Source organism: Drosophila ananassae, chromosome 3R, assembly GCF_017639315.1.
Source record: "Drosophila ananassae strain 14024-0371.13 chromosome 3R, ASM1763931v2, whole genome shotgun sequence".
NCBI lineage: Eukaryota > Metazoa > Arthropoda > Insecta > Diptera > Drosophilidae > Drosophila > Drosophila ananassae.
The window spans coordinates 25,371,721-25,387,353 of NC_057930.1; the positions used below are offsets into that span (position 1 = coordinate 25,371,721).

Genomic DNA, 15,633 nt, shown 5'->3' on the forward strand with positions numbered 1-15,633 from the left:
CCTGAATTGAGTTTTTAAGTACCTTAGAAATGAATCTTTTAATTTAAATCGTTTTTTCGATCAAAAATGTAACATTTTGTTTGGAAAAATTGTGGGAACCTTATGTTGTTTTCTTGATACTTATTCTTATCATGTTATTAGACAGAATGAGAAACACCATAGTGGCTTAAACATTTTAGTGCTATATAAAGATTTCATTTAAAAATACTAGGTGTTTACACTTTATTCAAAATGAAACGTTTTACGGTTTTTCTTAAATGCATACACTGAAATAATTCGCTACATTCTTGATGATGTTCCATGTTCCTCCTGCCTCAGCTTAGGAATGATCTCGACAAAATAATGTTCTCTGTTTACAACTAAAATACAATTCCCAAGGGGCTGATCTTCTACCCCTCTGCCTTTCCTCTTTGCGCTTCAACTTGTGGCCTTTTCAGAGTTCGTCGTGCAGGTTATCCGTCTCGGCCTGGAAAGCTTCGCTGTCGCAGGCAGCAGGAGTCTCGAACTCAAAGTAGTATTCACAGCGGTTGGGTTCGCTGACGGCAGTGATCTTTGGCTCCAGGGAACATTTGATGTTGATAATGGCAGAACGTGAGGGGCCATTCCAACACGCGGCGCCGTTGGCGTACTTTTGCTGGGAATACTTCTTGGGTTGGCCGATCCACTGCTCCCATCGTCCCAGAGTTGTTTCGGCTCCGCCGCTTCTCGACTTCTGAGAAGTCCGGTCGAAGGGACACAGCGTATAAACATACTCCCGATCCTCGAAGGTATAGCACTGGCCATCCAGCACAGCCCACTCTTCGTTGGGACCGTAGTCCTTGCCATTCTGCTCGTCGATCTCTTTGACCTCATGCTCTATCTCCCGAATGCTGCGCTCCACTTCCTCCAGAGCATTGCGCGCCTCGTTAGCCTGCTGGATCAGACGTTGAGTCTCCGGGTCGTAAACAGGAGGTTTAGCATCCTCCACGTCTGGGGTGGCCTCACCAACTCCAACATCGGGCTCTTCGTCATCGTACTGATCTTCGTCGCCCTCCTCGTCAGCCTCGATGTCATCGTCCCCAGCCAGATCGGCTTGTTCTGAAAAAAGGTAAACACATTGGTTAGTTTAGTTTACTCAAATGTTCGCATTGTCGAGGCGCATTGTTTACCATCATTAAGATGTGGAGAAGTTGGGTTGATTTTTTCAGGGGTAGCTTCTGTCTGCTGGGCTGCATCTCCAGTAGAATCCTCCGGTGTGGGTGGTTGGAACAGACCTTCGGCGAGCATCTTCAAAGGTTTAATTCTGGGCCAAGATAAGGTGATGAAGGCATCTATGTCCACGCGGTCGCGCTCGTCCAGGAAGTACCTGGCCTCCTCTTTGGTAACGACGCCGTTGCGATCCTTGTCCAAGACCATGTCGACCATGAGCTCAGTTACCTCCACAAAGCCGTCCGTGTTGGTGTCATATTCTATAAAGCTTAGCGAGGCCTCCTTACGCATCTCTTTTGGTTCCTCCTCGGCTTTGGCGGTATCCGTATCCAATTCCCGATGCTGCTCCTTGAAGGCATCGATGGCCTCAGTTTCGAAAGCTTCCGCGTTCTGCTTCAACTGCTCCTTTTCGGTGCGGAGAAGCTCCTGCTCCTTAAGACGCTGATCCAGTTCCAGACGGCGAGACTCACGCTCGGCTCGCATTTGCTTGCCGCGGGTAATCAGCTCCTGACGACGCTCAGCACCTTTCTTAAACAGCTCAGCCTCATTCCTGCGCTGGACCGCTGCAGCTGCTCCGAGCTCCTGGCAGGTGTTGGGACAGGCCACCAACTGGGACTCGTCGCTGCCATCGCAGCAATCACAGATACCGTCCTGCACCTGGGAACTGGGAATGTCAATCGGCTGATGGCCCTTGTTCAGACAATGGAATTTTCCCTGAGCACAGGCAGAGGTTCCTGGTTCGTCGCTTCCGTCGGGACAGTCGCAATAGTCATCGTTAATCTGGGTGAAGGGTATGCTTCGGCTTCCGTCCAAACAAGTCCAACTTTTGTCCGCTCGAGGCTGGTAAAGGGCAGCCTTTGCCAACGAGACTCCAACGGGTCGAAGAACTTCTCCGCTTGCCGAAGTTTCGCTCGCCAGAAGTAAGGCCACCAGGAACGGTATTAGCACCAACAAGCTCCTGCTCCTCATGCCTTGCATTTTTCCGATCAGTTCTGACTAATCGCAATAGATTGGTAAAATTCAGTTGCTTGTACCGTAAATCTTACGTGGAATTTGCTATGAATTTTACGAGTCGTAAATGCCGGTGCAGGGCTAGGGATGGCAAGCTATACAAGCTATCGATAACAGTTGACAGTGGTGCGAAAGGTGTCATGATAGGGTTACATTACATATTTTAGAACTAAAATATAGATATAATATTTAATAATACCCACTATTGCTTTAAAATCGCATAGTTCTTTTATTGTTTGATAAATTGCTTCCCAATACAATAATTTTTTTCATAAAAATCCAACCCAATTTTGTATATGATTTTTAACCATGTGGCATCTCTGTTCCATCAGCTGCCGGTTTGTTATTCAACCAGTTGGAGGAACTAAAAAACAATGGAATTCCTGACTAAAGTGTGGGCCAAGGAGGTCGCAAAACCCCAAGAAATAGAGGCTACATCCACACCGAAGCCGGAAACATCGAAATCACAAAGTGAAAAGGCATCGGCCAGTGATGAAATCAAGGAATCCCCTCAAGATAACACCACAGTGAAGAAGGATTGGGGATATGACTTGTACCCTGAGCGCAGGGGGGAAACCTTCAAGCCCAAGTGGTCCCGCATACTCTTCGGATTGGAGGGCCAGGAGAACATCGACCGCTTCAAGTGCGAGGAGAATGTCTACTGGTGTGTGAAAAACGGACCCTTAGTGAAGCTTATGATGGGAGCCCTGAAGAGCTCCGGATGCGCCATCGATCTCCGGCGCCACATCTCCTGCGAGGTCTGTGATCCCTCCGTAACCGGCGGCTATGATCCAAAGCTCAACCAGATAGTTGTGTGTCAAAATATGGCCAAGAACAAGAGCATGGTTCACGGAGTGCTGACACACGAAATGATCCACATGTTCGACTACTGCAATAACGACCTTGACTTCAGGAACGTGGACCACTTGGCCTGCACGGAGATCCGGGCTGCGAACTTAGCTCACTGTTCCTTCTTGAGTGCAATGTTTCAGGGAGATGCCTCGCCATTTAACGTGAAAGAGGCGCATCAGGTGGGTATTGTTTTTGGATCAAGATTATGGAAAACTAAAACCCCTTTCTCTCGTAGAACTGCGTGAAATCCAAGGCACTGGCTTCTGTGCTGGCTGTGAGGAGTATCAGCAAAGCTGATGCCATCGCCGCCGTGGAACGAGTCTTCCCCAAGTGCTACGCCGACCTAGAGCCGATCGGTCGGAGAATCCGCCGAAACTCCACGGACCAACAGAAGGCCTACATGGAGGGACCCATGTATGGCTATGATGTATATTAAACAAAAGTATACACATATATGAGCCTGTTTTTAAGTACACCAAAAGCGTAATAAAACTATTTTTAAGCTTTGAAGTTTTAAATAGGTTTCTGTCAGACCACAATATATTTAGAGGCAAATGGATGGATATTAATTAAATTATAAGCCATTAACTTTGGAAAAGTACCAAGTTCAAACTAATTAATCTTCAAATTCTATATAAATTGAAAGTTTTGAGCCTGTTTTGGTAGTAACACTCTGTAATTCTGAACGCCATGGAGGACTGTGAAATAATTGGAATGATATTTGACTTCATTGGGGATGTTTTGTTCGGCTGTAAGTTGGAGGATATTGGAGAAGTGGAGTTGGATAAGTAATAGCTACTAAAACAACTAGACAAGGCTTAATCTATGTCGGATATTTTCAGCTGACTCATCGACTGATGATGACGATGACTACTCTTCGAGATAAAGAAACACATCCTACCAACCATGGAACTCTCAAAAAGGTGTGGTAATATTCGTTTCATAACTTGCCTTTAATTGGCTCTAAGTCTTGTTTGTAAAGCTGATTACTGTGACAACTAAAATTGAAATTCAAAAATAATCTGATGATCGAGATGAACACAAAGCAATAAATTTGTTATGAACATTTACCTTTAAAAGCTTTTCAATAGGCATAATATTTTACCCTTGTGTTTTTGTGACCCAGATCATGCAATCGTTTTTGGTTCGAATTAAGCCAGAATTGGTCGTGCGATTTGGTCATGGCTCATTAAAGGGGTCTGGGTCAAAACCCATCTCCGGCAGTAATGCCTATGTACTTGATTACAAAACGGTGAGCTAAGCGGATCGAAAATGTTTTGGGACCTGCTCGGTGGAATTTTCGAGTTCATATTCGGCCTATTGTTTCCTAGTGAGTTGTCCAACTTCCTCCTTAAAATTTTATTGGTTTTTCTCAACGAACAGGTTCAGGCAGTGGCGATGAACCAGACTCGGAGGAGGTCGAAACAACCTAGAGCCCAAAACTATTAAAAAAGGATATCCTTGTTATATTTTTTATGTAAAAATTCCATGTTTTCGCTTTATTACATCTACTAAAAGTGTGTATATATAACATAAACTGATTCAACAGCTACTATTCCTTCATAGTATTCATTCAAAGTGAGAATTATATACAGTGCGCACTCGCTACAAGCAAACTCAAGCAAATCTGCGGGGCTCAAAACAATTTAAACTGCTTTTTCAGCTCGGTTTTCTTCCATTTGGGCAGCTCGTCAAACTCGTAGAACGACATTTTAAAAACAGACACAAAATCGTCGTGGGTGAGATGAACCTGGAAGGGATCACAAATGTGTAGAATAGATCTTGAAGCAATGGAATCTCTTTCCAAACTTACCTCTCTCTTGAGCGGGTTGATTTCCGGAGGCAGCATGTCCATCTCCTGGATAAGAACGGCCAGTGGATACTTCTTGTGAGCATCGAAATCTGTTTGTCTGTTATTCAGGAGCAGCGGTGAGCCCCCATTCCCAAGACTGCAGGTGCTGGGTACTGAATTTCCCAGGTCCTTCCGCATTTGCTCGTATGAGAGGAAGTTCTAAAAGGATTTCGAAATTATACTCTTGCCGGAAATTCAAATATAATTAGTTACCTTTCCATAATCATTCTGCCACGACTCGAAGAAACCCTTGAAGACATTAGGTTCCTGAAACTGTCGGACCACCGCCAGAGCCGTGGCCGATCTGCGACCAAAGGGGGCATTCTGTACATAGTTCTGAGCAATGGTTGTATAGCGCTCCTGATTCACAGCCTGGGATCCCAGCCAGACATAGGTGAGGGTGCCAGTGTCCAGGATGTAGGTGCAGTCCGCACTGAGATCCTGCTGCTCGAAGCCGAGTATCTCCTCGTAGCGCAGCGTCGTCTGTTGCCACCAAACCAAGAAGAGCTGGACCGGAGGACGCGGCTTGCTGGGCACACTGGTGTTTAGATAGCAATTGTTGCTCAGGGTGGGCGACACGTTGCCACCGTTAGAGCTGCCGTTGCACATGCTGCCGGCTCCGCTGCTGCTGCTGGTGGTGCTGCTGGAGCACGAGTTTCCATTACCATTGATCACAAGCGTTTGATTGAAATACATGACCACCGACTGCCAGAACTCCTTGCTCTCTTTCCCCTCCAGGACCAACGAACTCTCGCCGAGCAGAGCTCCCACCGATTTGGCCATCTCTCGAGCGTCACCCGTGCTGCTCTGACCGCACCACACCCACACATGACTCGTCTTGATCACGTAGCAATCTTTGGAGCTGATGGACGAGAGCGGAGTCTCCTCCACCGCCTTGGAATTGTAGCTGGCGTCACCGTAGACCTTCAGCAGAAACGTCTCCAGCATGGCGTTCGTCTTGAGGTCTCCGCCGTAGAACATCTCGCTGCGCTGGCCGCGCATGATGATCAGCTTGCCCTCGAAGATCTGCAGAAAGTGCGGAGGCTCGTCAAACTCATAGAGCTGGACGAACATGCCCGGCTCCTTGAGAGCCTCAAAACTGGAGGTGGCAAACTTGTCGGCTCGGGCAATCGACTCCGCAGAGGCCTCAGAGCCGTTCCACTGATAGATGACTGTCTTGATTCCCACTGAAGCTAGGTCCGCGGGGATGACGGTGGCGCACTAAGGATGAGGAATCATAAGGTAAGGTATTGTTTTCTCAGATTAGGTTCCTGCTTACCTGCACACTGTACTTGACCACGTAGCTGGCATTTGTGGTGAAGACCACCGTCTTAGAGACCGGCAGCTCCTGGACCTGATCCCCCAGAATGCGGTAGATCACTCTCTCGCCTCTGCCATCATCCACGAGCTGGGTGTCCGCCGCCATCTTTGGCCGCTCGCACAGGGAATGGGCATCCAACTTTCCGAACTTGGTGGACACTGGCTTATGGCCTCGGGAGTTCTCCTGCCAGACGCTGAGCCAGTTGGCAAACAGCCGCTTGAACTCCACCGGTTCGTGGCCCTCTAAAACCCGGACAACCAAAGTGTTATCCGGATATTTTTTCTTCTTGACGAAAGCCCTGCCGTTTCCCATCGCCGACAGGGCGTCGGCCTGGGGAGCCTGGGCACCCACCCAGAGCCAAATGCTCTGACCGTAGTTGTCCAAGAGATAGACCCCATGGGCATCGCTCAGATCGTCCTTCGCCGGCATCCCTACATCCAGTTGGTCCAGATGCAACCGCCCCCGCTGATTGCACTTGTAGATCCTGAACTTGTTCATATTGTAATCCGCGAAATCACTGACCACCTGGCTGGCCTGGCACACCATCCTCTTATTGAGCGGCAGCAGGGAGTTCCATAGCTCCTTGTGCTCCGCCGACATGGCTTGCTCGTAGCCATCATCCACAATGGTGATGGGAGATCCCTGAGCATGCTTCTGCACCCAGGCGAGGGCACTCCGTCGTTCGATCCCCGAACTGGAGCGTCCGATCCATACAAAAATCAGGCCTTCGGTGTGCAGAACCATTATGTAGTCCGAGTTAAAGTGCGACCACTCGATGGTGGCCAGCTCAATGGATCGAAGCCACTTGCGGGAGTGCAACTGAAAGAGTCGTGGCCTTGGAGGGGAATTTGTCAGAGCTCCCGAAAGAATGCTGAAAAGAAGAGATATTTGAAGTAAAAATTATTTAATCTTAATATACGACTTACTCGTAGCCCGATTTGAAGTACGAGAGGAACCTGGCACTCTCGTGTCCCTGGGTCTCCCGGTAAATGGCCGCCACATTGCCCAGATACAAGTCCAGCTCCTGGATTTTGTGCACCACATTGGAGCGGTTCTGTTCGCTGACATTCCGGCCCAGCCAGTAGTGGATATATCGCTCCAGAACCACATTGGGTTTCTGCTCGCGAGTCTGCAGGATGGGATTGAGATTAAGATGGTGGATTTAAGTGGTGATTAAGCCACCTACGATAGTCTCATGAGTGGCGTAGTGTCCTGACAAGCTCGCGGCATAGACGATGTAGGCGCAGGAGTCGTAGAAGGTTCCGAACTGCGGGCGGGGCACAGCCTCCAGTCGATCCTCGTCGATTTTCCAAATGGCAAAGGTTATTGCATTCTTGGCCACCTTGCGGAATGTGGCATCCACCTTTAGGTCTGGGATGGTGTTGGGACGGACCTCCTAGAAGGATTAGACATTAAACCTTCATTAGATTCAGTTTTGGATAGTATTCGTAATTAAAGATCTATATTGGAGCGAAGAGCAACCGCTCCAATCGAAGCAAATCAGGTTTTATTAAATGTAATTGCTTTTTCAATTATCATTCTTTAACTTGATCGTATTTTCACCGCAAGCTATCTGTCAGTTCCAGGCCGATCCGACAGCGTTTACCACGACATTAAACACCTTTCCAAACGGTCGCTGTCATGAGACACTTTTGTGCAAAAATCTCGCACAATAGCAGGCGCCACGAAAACAAATGAAAATTGATTTTTTTATATCAACAAAAAGTAGAAAACCAGGCCAAAACCCGTCTGGAGAATGCTCTGCATCTGATTGGGAGGCAAGTGATAGTGAAAACTGAAACTCCAACGAGGCGGGAGTGAACCACATTTGTGGCAAGGTGGCATGGTGGCAAGGTGGTGGTGCAGTCGTGGTTGCAGCCAGTTTTTAATGTTGGCCGCTGGTGTCGAACATTAAGTTTTTATTTATTTATGGAACGCAGCTAGGTGGAAAGTGGTTGCCGACCGTTGGGTGGATAGACACACCTGTGCCAGTACCCACTCCTGGCATCTTCTTCATCTCGATCTTGGCCAGGCTAACGGTCTGGGGTCATTAGGCTGCTCTGGGCTAATTAAAGCTTTGACTCGGAGCCATTTCATTTGGGGGCCTGTGATTACAGCTGCCGTGCTCAGTGACCAAAAACGAGTTCATGCTTCGCCTGTCAGGGTGGTGGGTGGCAGGGCGGCATCCCCATCACATGGGCTCCCCCAGCGACATTTCAATGGAAATCACAATCATAATTGCCGGCTGTGGTGCTCATAAATAAGCAATGCATAAAATGTGCTGCTACGAGATATGAAATGGAAACATTTTAATTGTCGCCTGCAAATGGTGAAATAACTGGGATTACTTTAGCCAGAGACAGAGTTGGGTTGAACCTGGTTTTCCAGCTCTCTGGCTTGGTTGATTGATTGATCTTGGCTGTTGACAGCCAAACTACATTTGTCACGGTCGCCAAGTGGCCAGAAACGAAGAAAAAACTGGCACAGAAATTTCCTCTGCTAACCGCAACGATAAACATAGAGAATTATGACTGTTTTTTGTGGTCTTTGTTTTTGAAGTTGACTGCCCCGAAGAGACTTTCTCAGCCGGCAATTAGCGACATCAATCTAAGCGAAAGCCGATCTCTGAAATGTTCTAAGCAGAGTGTCCACAGAAATAGATCTATAGACATACTATAGATCTACAGCCATAGCCCCCATTGTGTACATTCTTACTTTCTTTGGGCCAAGCCATTAGTTTGATGGATGGAGCCCAAATATTAAAATTGTGTAGGTTTTAATGATTGCGGTAAACGGTTATGATTATTTTCTTGATTACCGAATTAAAAGTCTCGCATAAAAATAGAAATCTTAAGTGTTTGGCCAACTGTTTTGGAGGAAAGAGCACTTATGTCCTAATCAGAAACCACAAATTATTGCAATTGCCAAACAAATAGTTGTCAGCTCGTTATTAGTGGCTGAAACAGGCTAAAATAAACTTGTCTGGATGGAAGATCGGGTGGAGATACAGATAGATATAGGAGAGCTAATGGATACTGGATACTGGGGGTATGCATAATGAAAAGCCTGTAATTACCGTTTCTTTTGGTGACAGCGATAGCTCCATGACGGGGCGATAGGAAGAAGCTCAAACTCTCAGTTGTATCTGTATCTGAGAGATACACTCGAGCTGCGGGGCAGCCTTGAACTAGTTTTTGGTTTTTCAAAACTGATAGCTATTGGTAGCCAATTGGTAGCTGCCAAGCCGGCAAAAAAAAGCGGCTCAAAGTGAAATCCTTGCGAGTTTTTCCAGCGCTTTTGAAAAGCGAATGTCGCCACACACACTCACGCGCACACACGCATCTGGTAGTAGATCGATTGAAAGCGGATGGATCTATGGAAGTTTCACAGGCACACACAAATAATCATGGATAATTCGCAAATTTAGGATGGGCCTAGGATCACCCAAAAACTTATCCGAAATATCGACGAAATGAAAGCAAAGCCAAATGCTAGCTATCTGGATTGGATTTAATTCGATTTGAAACGATCGGATTCGTTTCGGGTTTCCCGACTCGCGCTCTTCTGTTTTCCCAAGACGCGTCTTTGCCAGCAGAAAGCCAACTGGAGACTGGTCGCTTTGGAACGCGGCGCTCCAAGTTTATGGCCGGGCCAGCAACGGTCTGAGCCAACTCTGCCGGAGCAGCTGCTGGGAGTCGGGAAGCGCCGACTGTGACTCAGAAGTGAATGAAAATTATCAGTTATAATGTCGGTTCGGTGTTCGGACCAAGAGAGAGAGACTCTTGGTGAGAAAAGCAGAAAGCGCAGCGCGTTTTGTTGCGGTTTCTTGGCCGTCTCTGGGTCTTAGCCAACGGAACCCGGCTGCGGGTCGAGCACCAAGAGGAAGTGCTGTCACTAGGGTCTGGGCAAATTCCTCTGGGGTGTTTGCTAATTCTTTCCATTAACTGCAGGTATTTAAATACTTTTAGTATGGGGTCTTAGCAGACAAGAGCTTATTGAAGAACTTAAGTTAAGGTAGGTGAAGTATCTACAAGGAAATAGTTGGAATACCCTAGGTTATAGGTCATTTTCATACAATCTATCAGGAGAAAAAAGGAGTAGGAGTAGTACACCAGAGAGATCTAGTAAGGTTTAAAAGTAATTGCATCAGGAATCTAAACTTATGAAAGGGTATTGAGTTCGTGGCCTAGCTCAGGTGTCTTTTCCCGCTCCATTCCACACTTTGCTGCACTTACTGACATTCTCCAGAGCCAATCAAGCACAAACAGAGCCGAGGAGGAAGGTATCGGCTTAGTGTACTCCATCGATTTGCATCTCTCGGGTTTCCTTCGGCCTCTGTCAATTGAACTGACTCGCTCGAGTGACTGGAAGTCGTCACTTTTATGATTTATGTTTGGCGACCAGCCGAGGAGACAGACGGCCACCATTTGCCATGATCATTAGCGGCTGACGCGGGGCGATGGGATCTTGGGAGGTGGCCCGAAGGCTGGAGCTGAAGACACCCCCAGGTGGTGGGGTTGAGTAAGTGAGGAAAGTGGTTGAATCATTCCGGGTAGCAATTTTGGCAGCGATTTGCTCAACAATTCAGATCTCAATTAAGTCGAAATTGTTTTGTATATTACTCGGTAATGAGTCTTCCAAAGCGTGAAAGACACTAATGGGTGTGTAGCCCAGAGCCCAGACTGTCTACTTATCTATGAATTTCCGTAGGTAGTCCGTAGAGTATCTTCATATTTGCGCATCAAAGTATCCCAGAGTATCCACATCTTGGCAAGACAATGTGCGCAGTGAGCGCCTTTCGAAAGACTCTTTGTTGGCCATGTTTCATGTTTCCATGTTTCCATGTTTCCCCCAACTCAAGTCGAATCTCTGGGCAACTCAAAACTCTGACAAGTTCAATCAACCGTTGAGGTTGAGGCGTGAACTGGGGGAAAAAGCGAGAAACAAAAATGAAAGCAAATGCTAATGTTATTGTGGACGTGGACTTGGGGAGTTGGACTCCATCCATAGTGGTAGATGCGAAATGCAAAGCATTTTCCAACTCAAAATGTGCGACTTTTAGCATGATGAAAAATGCAATTTACGATTTATGATAATTACACACGTCGACCCGCAAGACAAACGACCATCCAACCAGGCAATTGACTTTTCCTTTTACCAAAAGCCCCCAAACCATTTGATTGTTTGCCTTTTGTGTTGTGGGGCGAAAAATATCAGAAAAACCCCAAACACATTAAGACCGTTTTGTGGCCTCCGCCGCACGCGACATTTACGTAAAAAGTCTCAAAACCGAAATGCAAACATCAGACATTGCAACAGGCACAACATCAGACAATGCAACATCGACTTGTGGCATTTTCCGCAAATGAAAACGGGAAACCGTTTCAGACCAGCAATGTACCGCTGTGGACGCCTTTTTTTATTTTCTCGATTCTCCGATCTCTTGATGCCGCCCCTCTACCGGTCGGCGATCGTCGATTTGTTTTCCCGGCTCTTGACTCTTGGCTCTTGGCTCTTTTCCAGACTTTTCATTAGCCACTTTTCTGAAGATGGCCAAAGTATGGCCAACTGGCTGGAGATTCTTCCAAGCTGTTCTTCGGCCTGGAAGCAGCCCACATTAATTGCCAACCGATCCAGATCCAGATCCCGACCACACCGCACCATCAGGTGGCTCCAGACGCTTCTGGCACTGGTACTGGCACTGCTCTTCGTCATGGGAATGAGCTTTATTGACTTTCAATTATACTCTCCCAAAGGGTACTATAATTTGGACCTGAGTGCTAAAATCAGTTAAGGAGATTCTGTTTAGAAGATTTTCAGATAGTTAATGAATCCATCCACTAAACTTTTAAGGTATTAGGCTTAAAAATCGGACAAATATTGTTAAAGATATAAACTAAGCTGTAGTGCCTATGGGTCCTACCCATACATTCCCCCCATCGGAAAAATGCATGAAAAATCTAAAAATATTTTCGTTTCAGGGTTTTAATGCAGATCGATAAGGAATCGATTAAGAAATCTTTTAAGGTATTCCGCTTAAGAATCGGATGAAAATTGGGAAAGATATGGCCTTCACTGTGGGACCTATAGAGGCTTCATGCAATTTCTTCGATTTTCGATGGGCATCCCACAGAAAATGTAACAAAAAATCTAAAAAAAATTATGTTCTTAGATTTTGATGCAGAATGATAAAGAATCGATCCAAGGTATTCCGCTCAAGGATCGGATGGAAATTGGCCAAGATACAGCCATCACTGGGGACTATATGGGCCTCCCAATGCACTTTCCACGTTTTGAAGGGGCCCAGAAAATTGAACAAAAAATTGAAAAAATATGTTGTTCTCAGATTTTGATGCAAAATGATGGAGAATCGATCCACAAATCGTTTAAGGTATTCCGCTCAAGGATCGGATGGAAATTGGCCAAGATACAGCTGTCGCTGGGGGCCATATTGGCCTTCCCACACACTTTCTACATTTTGAAGGGGATGGCCCAGAAAATGGAACAAAAAAATGAAAAAATATTTTGTTCTCAGATTTTGATGCAAAATGATGGGGAATCGATCCACAAATCGTTTAAGGTATTTCGCTCAGGAATCGGATGAAAATTGGGCAAGATATAGACTTCACTGTGGGACATATGGGTCCTTCCCGTACAACTCCCCAATTTCAAAGGGGTGTCCTTCAGAAAATTTAACAAAAAATCTAAAAAAAATTATTGTTTCAGGGTTTTGCTGCAGATTCATAGAGAAGGTATTCATTTCAAGGTATTCCGCTCAAGAATCGGATGTAAAATAAAAAAGATATAGATATCAATGTGGAGCCCAAGACCATCTCAGCTGCGCTCTCTAAAATGCAATATTTCCCAATTGCTACATTTCTAAAGACTTTTTTGTGTTTTTTGGGGTCAAAGCCAAACTCTATGGATACGCTGAATGTAAAAGCCGGAATATCAATTATAATAACAGGTGTTTGGAGTGGCAGAGCTTTTGATTTGGTATTAATAAATGGCTAATTAGATTCGATAGGCGGGAACGAAACCGGCGACCACAAATCATAATGGTTTTGAAAGGCGTTCAATCTTGGATTGGAAATGCGATTGGATTTTCTTCTGCAACAATTGATTTGCTGCACATTTCACAAACTCGCTACCGCAGATGTTGTTTTCCAGTTTTTGGGATGCGGTTTTTCGTTTCTTACATTTTCAGATTCAAACTCCTCGCTGGAAAATAATCATTCGGCATTGTCTGCTTCCCACGCCACGGGCTTATAAGTCGGAGTGTGGGTGAAGTTAAACCGAAAAGTTCAAAATAATTTCTTCATTGAATTTGGAGAGGGGGAAAAGTGGAGTCGTTGGACAACAATTGCGATGGAAGCTAAAGCTGAAGCTGTATCTGAAACTGAAGCTGTATCTGAATCTGAGCATTTGGGAGCCATAAACAAACGCCGTCTAACGGTGGTTTAACTGTTATTTAACATACAATTAACCCGGCGTTAAATACTAAAAACAAAAACTGAAAAATGTAAATATAAGTCAGCTCAGCCTCAGCCTCGGCCGCCTTTCGGTTCGGGTTCAGTTCGTCCGAGCTGAGATAATCTTGAAGCTGAAAAGTCGGGCTATCCGCGCAGATGTGGTGCAATAACTTTCTAACTAGCCACCAGGCGGGGGTCATTCGTCTTAATTATCACTCGACTAGGAAAAGCCGCACAATTAAGCCAAATGCTGGCTGGAAATTCATTAGGCAGGCCCTTAAAAAACCGTCTACTATAATCAAATTCTCAGTTACACAGCAACAAAATAGAGGTAACAATATGGTCATAATCTATAAAACGAGAGGAGCTACTAAGTATCTGTTAATTATACAAGGTTCTGCAATGAAATGACTATTATAAAGTATTGGTATTCAAATATTTCAAATCAAAACTCTTTAGCTTTAAATCTAATCATTTTCGAATTTCGAATATTCTTTTTTCGAAACTACAGACTCTAAAACATAAAATATTTAATTCTGTTATTTATAAAAGATTCTCCTCTAAAACACTAAATACTTAAACACTCTGAAACAAGTTACTAAATATCTATTAATTATACAAAATTCTCTTCTTAAATTACTATAATATAGTATTAGTATTCAAATATTTTCAAAACCCTTTAACTTTAAGCCAACTTCTATTATTTTTTCGAATGTACAGCCTCTGAAACACTGTCCATTGCCCCATTTGCATTCGGCCTGGTCCAAGATCCAACTAAATTAGTGGGGGAAAAGCCATAAAAGCATAAAGAAAGCTGAGATGGGCCGGGCCGTGAGTTGCGTAGAAATTGTTCCCACCTCTATGGTTTGTTTGGCTTTGTTTTCCCTTCCCTGGGGCTTCGTGTTTATGCGTAGTTCTCTGCTGGCCCCGGTGGCTTGGTCTTGTTTCTGACATTTAATCACCGGAAGCTATCTTTGGGCATCTGCAGAAGCGGGCGCTTAATTAGAAGAATCCTATTCGGTTGGTCGGCGCCCTTCTTTGGATCTCCAGCTGGGCCGGCCCCAACCGACTCTGATAAATCCATTTGCGTTATGCATTTCATTAGTTTTGGTTCGGAGCCAACCACTTCAAATTGGTTTACCATTTCCCCGTATTATGTTATTTTCTTTGTTGTGTGTTTTTGAATCTGCCAATTAGACACGTTCCCTGTCTGCCGATTGTCTTTCACAAATATGGAACTGGAGTCCCCATTATCTGGGATTGTGGGCGAACGGGAAACTCTTGACGATCTTGCTATCTTGACGAGCTCTGATTCATGGGGGTTTTTTTTGGAACAGAAGTCTCTATCGATGCAAAGAATCAATTATTAAAAAATAGATTGTTTTGAAACACTCATACTCACATTGCTGGAAGTGAAGCTATTGCCAAACTACCTGAGACTAGCTCCACTTGCAAATCAGAGACATAATTAATAGACTTATGCCAGAGACTTCTTAGCCAATCGATTACTTGCATAAATTATCGAATTAATCGAGGTGCAACCAACAAATCTCCCTGTCCACTCACCGCATAAACACTTAATTAATTACTTAGCGCCATAAAAGATGTAGAAACACCTCCTAATCGCCTCCAGCTTGCACTCACCTGCTTGAGGAAGTTAAATGGAGGCATTTTGAGGTCCGATTTGTGGCGGCAATTGCAATGCAAATCTGAGCTTTTTCTTCAAGTTGCAAGTTGCAACTGGCGCCGTGACGCTTCTCCAAATTGAACAATTAAATTAACTCCTCGCACTCAGCGGCGCATTTGTTGTCTTTCTGCCGCTTGTCACCTCTGCTGACACTCGAGCTTTATTTGGCGGTATTTTGCCAATTCGCTGTGGCCAGTTTCTTCGCGCAATTACCGTTATGGCGGACGAGAGGCTCGAAAAGGAGTGGCCG

The 15,633-nt window shown here is 45.4% G+C and overlaps 4 protein-coding genes and 1 long non-coding RNA gene across 7 annotated transcripts; 2 read left to right on the top strand and 3 right to left on the bottom strand.

Annotated features, from left to right (window-relative positions):
- Positions 1 to 197: 197 nt before the first annotated feature.
- LOC6497912 (glucosidase 2 subunit beta) lies at positions 198 to 2,307 on the bottom strand. The gene is made up of 2 exons (XM_001961664.3): positions 1,149 to 2,307; positions 198 to 1,077 (listed from the first exon to the last, which is right to left on the bottom strand). Exons 1-2 carry the CDS (start codon positions 2,164 to 2,166, stop codon positions 434 to 436), a joined length of 1,662 nt encoding a protein of 553 aa, XP_001961700.1. The 5' UTR covers positions 2,167 to 2,307; the 3' UTR covers positions 198 to 433.
- A 203-nt stretch (positions 2,308 to 2,510) lies between these two features.
- On the top strand, positions 2,511 to 3,561 carry LOC6497619 (mitochondrial inner membrane protease ATP23 homolog). Its single transcript, XM_001961663.4, has 2 exons — positions 2,511 to 3,230; positions 3,287 to 3,561. Exons 1-2 carry the CDS (start codon positions 2,574 to 2,576, stop codon positions 3,485 to 3,487), a joined length of 858 nt encoding a protein of 285 aa, XP_001961699.1. The 5' UTR covers positions 2,511 to 2,573; the 3' UTR covers positions 3,488 to 3,561.
- Positions 3,562 to 3,694: 133 nt separating this feature from the next.
- LOC123257329 lies at positions 3,695 to 4,069 on the top strand. The gene is made up of 2 exons (XM_044716060.1): positions 3,695 to 3,802; positions 3,894 to 4,069. Exons 1-2 carry the CDS (start codon positions 3,742 to 3,744, stop codon positions 3,935 to 3,937), a joined length of 105 nt encoding a protein of 34 aa, XP_044571995.1. The 5' UTR covers positions 3,695 to 3,741; the 3' UTR covers positions 3,938 to 4,069.
- Positions 4,070 to 4,520: 451 nt separating this feature from the next.
- LOC6497911 (villin-like protein quail) lies at positions 4,521 to 15,630 on the bottom strand. Of its 2 annotated transcripts, none has more exons than XM_001961662.4 (7): positions 15,341 to 15,630; positions 7,411 to 7,620; positions 7,151 to 7,353; positions 6,183 to 7,095; positions 5,117 to 6,124; positions 4,865 to 5,062; positions 4,521 to 4,801 (listed from the first exon to the last, which is right to left on the bottom strand). In XM_001961662.4, the coding sequence occupies exons 1-7, from the start codon at positions 15,365 to 15,367 to the stop codon at positions 4,688 to 4,690; spliced, it is 2,673 nt and encodes an 890-aa protein (XP_001961698.1). In that variant the 5' UTR covers positions 15,368 to 15,630; the 3' UTR covers positions 4,521 to 4,687. The 2 variants fall into 2 exon arrangements, with proteins under 2 accessions (XP_001961698.1, XP_014761883.1); XM_014906397.3 differs by lacking the exon at positions 15,341 to 15,630 and adding an exon at positions 9,301 to 9,854.
- On the bottom strand, positions 14,288 to 15,342 carry LOC116654974. 2 transcript variants are annotated; one of them, XR_004310137.1, is made up of 3 exons: positions 15,263 to 15,342; positions 15,099 to 15,204; positions 14,288 to 15,039 (listed from the first exon to the last, which is right to left on the bottom strand). It is a non-coding gene; the product is annotated as an uncharacterized LOC116654974 (long non-coding RNA). The 2 variants fall into 2 exon arrangements; XR_004310136.1 differs by having other exon boundaries at positions 15,099 to 15,334.
- Positions 15,631 to 15,633: the final 3 nt, after the last annotated feature.

Coding starts and splice junctions, on each gene's coding strand:
- LOC6497912 (XM_001961664.3), bottom strand. CDS start 2,166: ATGCAAGGCATGAGGAGCAGGAGCTTGTTGGTGCTAATACCGTTCCTG. Junction 1,078..1,148: donor TTCTCCACATCTTAATGATG/GTAAACAATGCG, acceptor ACCTTTTTTCAG/AACAAGCCGATCTGGCTGGG.
- LOC6497619 (XM_001961663.4), top strand. CDS start 2,574: ATGGAATTCCTGACTAAAGTGTGGGCCAAGGAGGTCGCAAAACCCCAA. Junction 3,231..3,286: donor ACGTGAAAGAGGCGCATCAG/GTGGGTATTGTT, acceptor TTTCTCTCGTAG/AACTGCGTGAAATCCAAGGC.
- LOC123257329 (XM_044716060.1), top strand. CDS start 3,742: ATGGAGGACTGTGAAATAATTGGAATGATATTTGACTTCATTGGGGAT. Junction 3,803..3,893: donor TGGGGATGTTTTGTTCGGCT/GTAAGTTGGAGG, acceptor GGATATTTTCAG/CTGACTCATCGACTGATGAT.
- LOC6497911 (XM_014906397.3), bottom strand. CDS start 9,330: ATGGAGCTATCGCTGTCACCAAAAGAAACG. Junction 7,354..7,410: donor ACGCCACTCATGAGACTATC/GTAGGTGGCTTA, acceptor CCCATCCTGCAG/ACTCGCGAGCAGAAACCCAA. Junction 5,063..5,116: donor GGCAGAATGATTATGGAAAG/GTAACTAATTAT, acceptor AAATCCTTTTAG/AACTTCCTCTCATACGAGCA.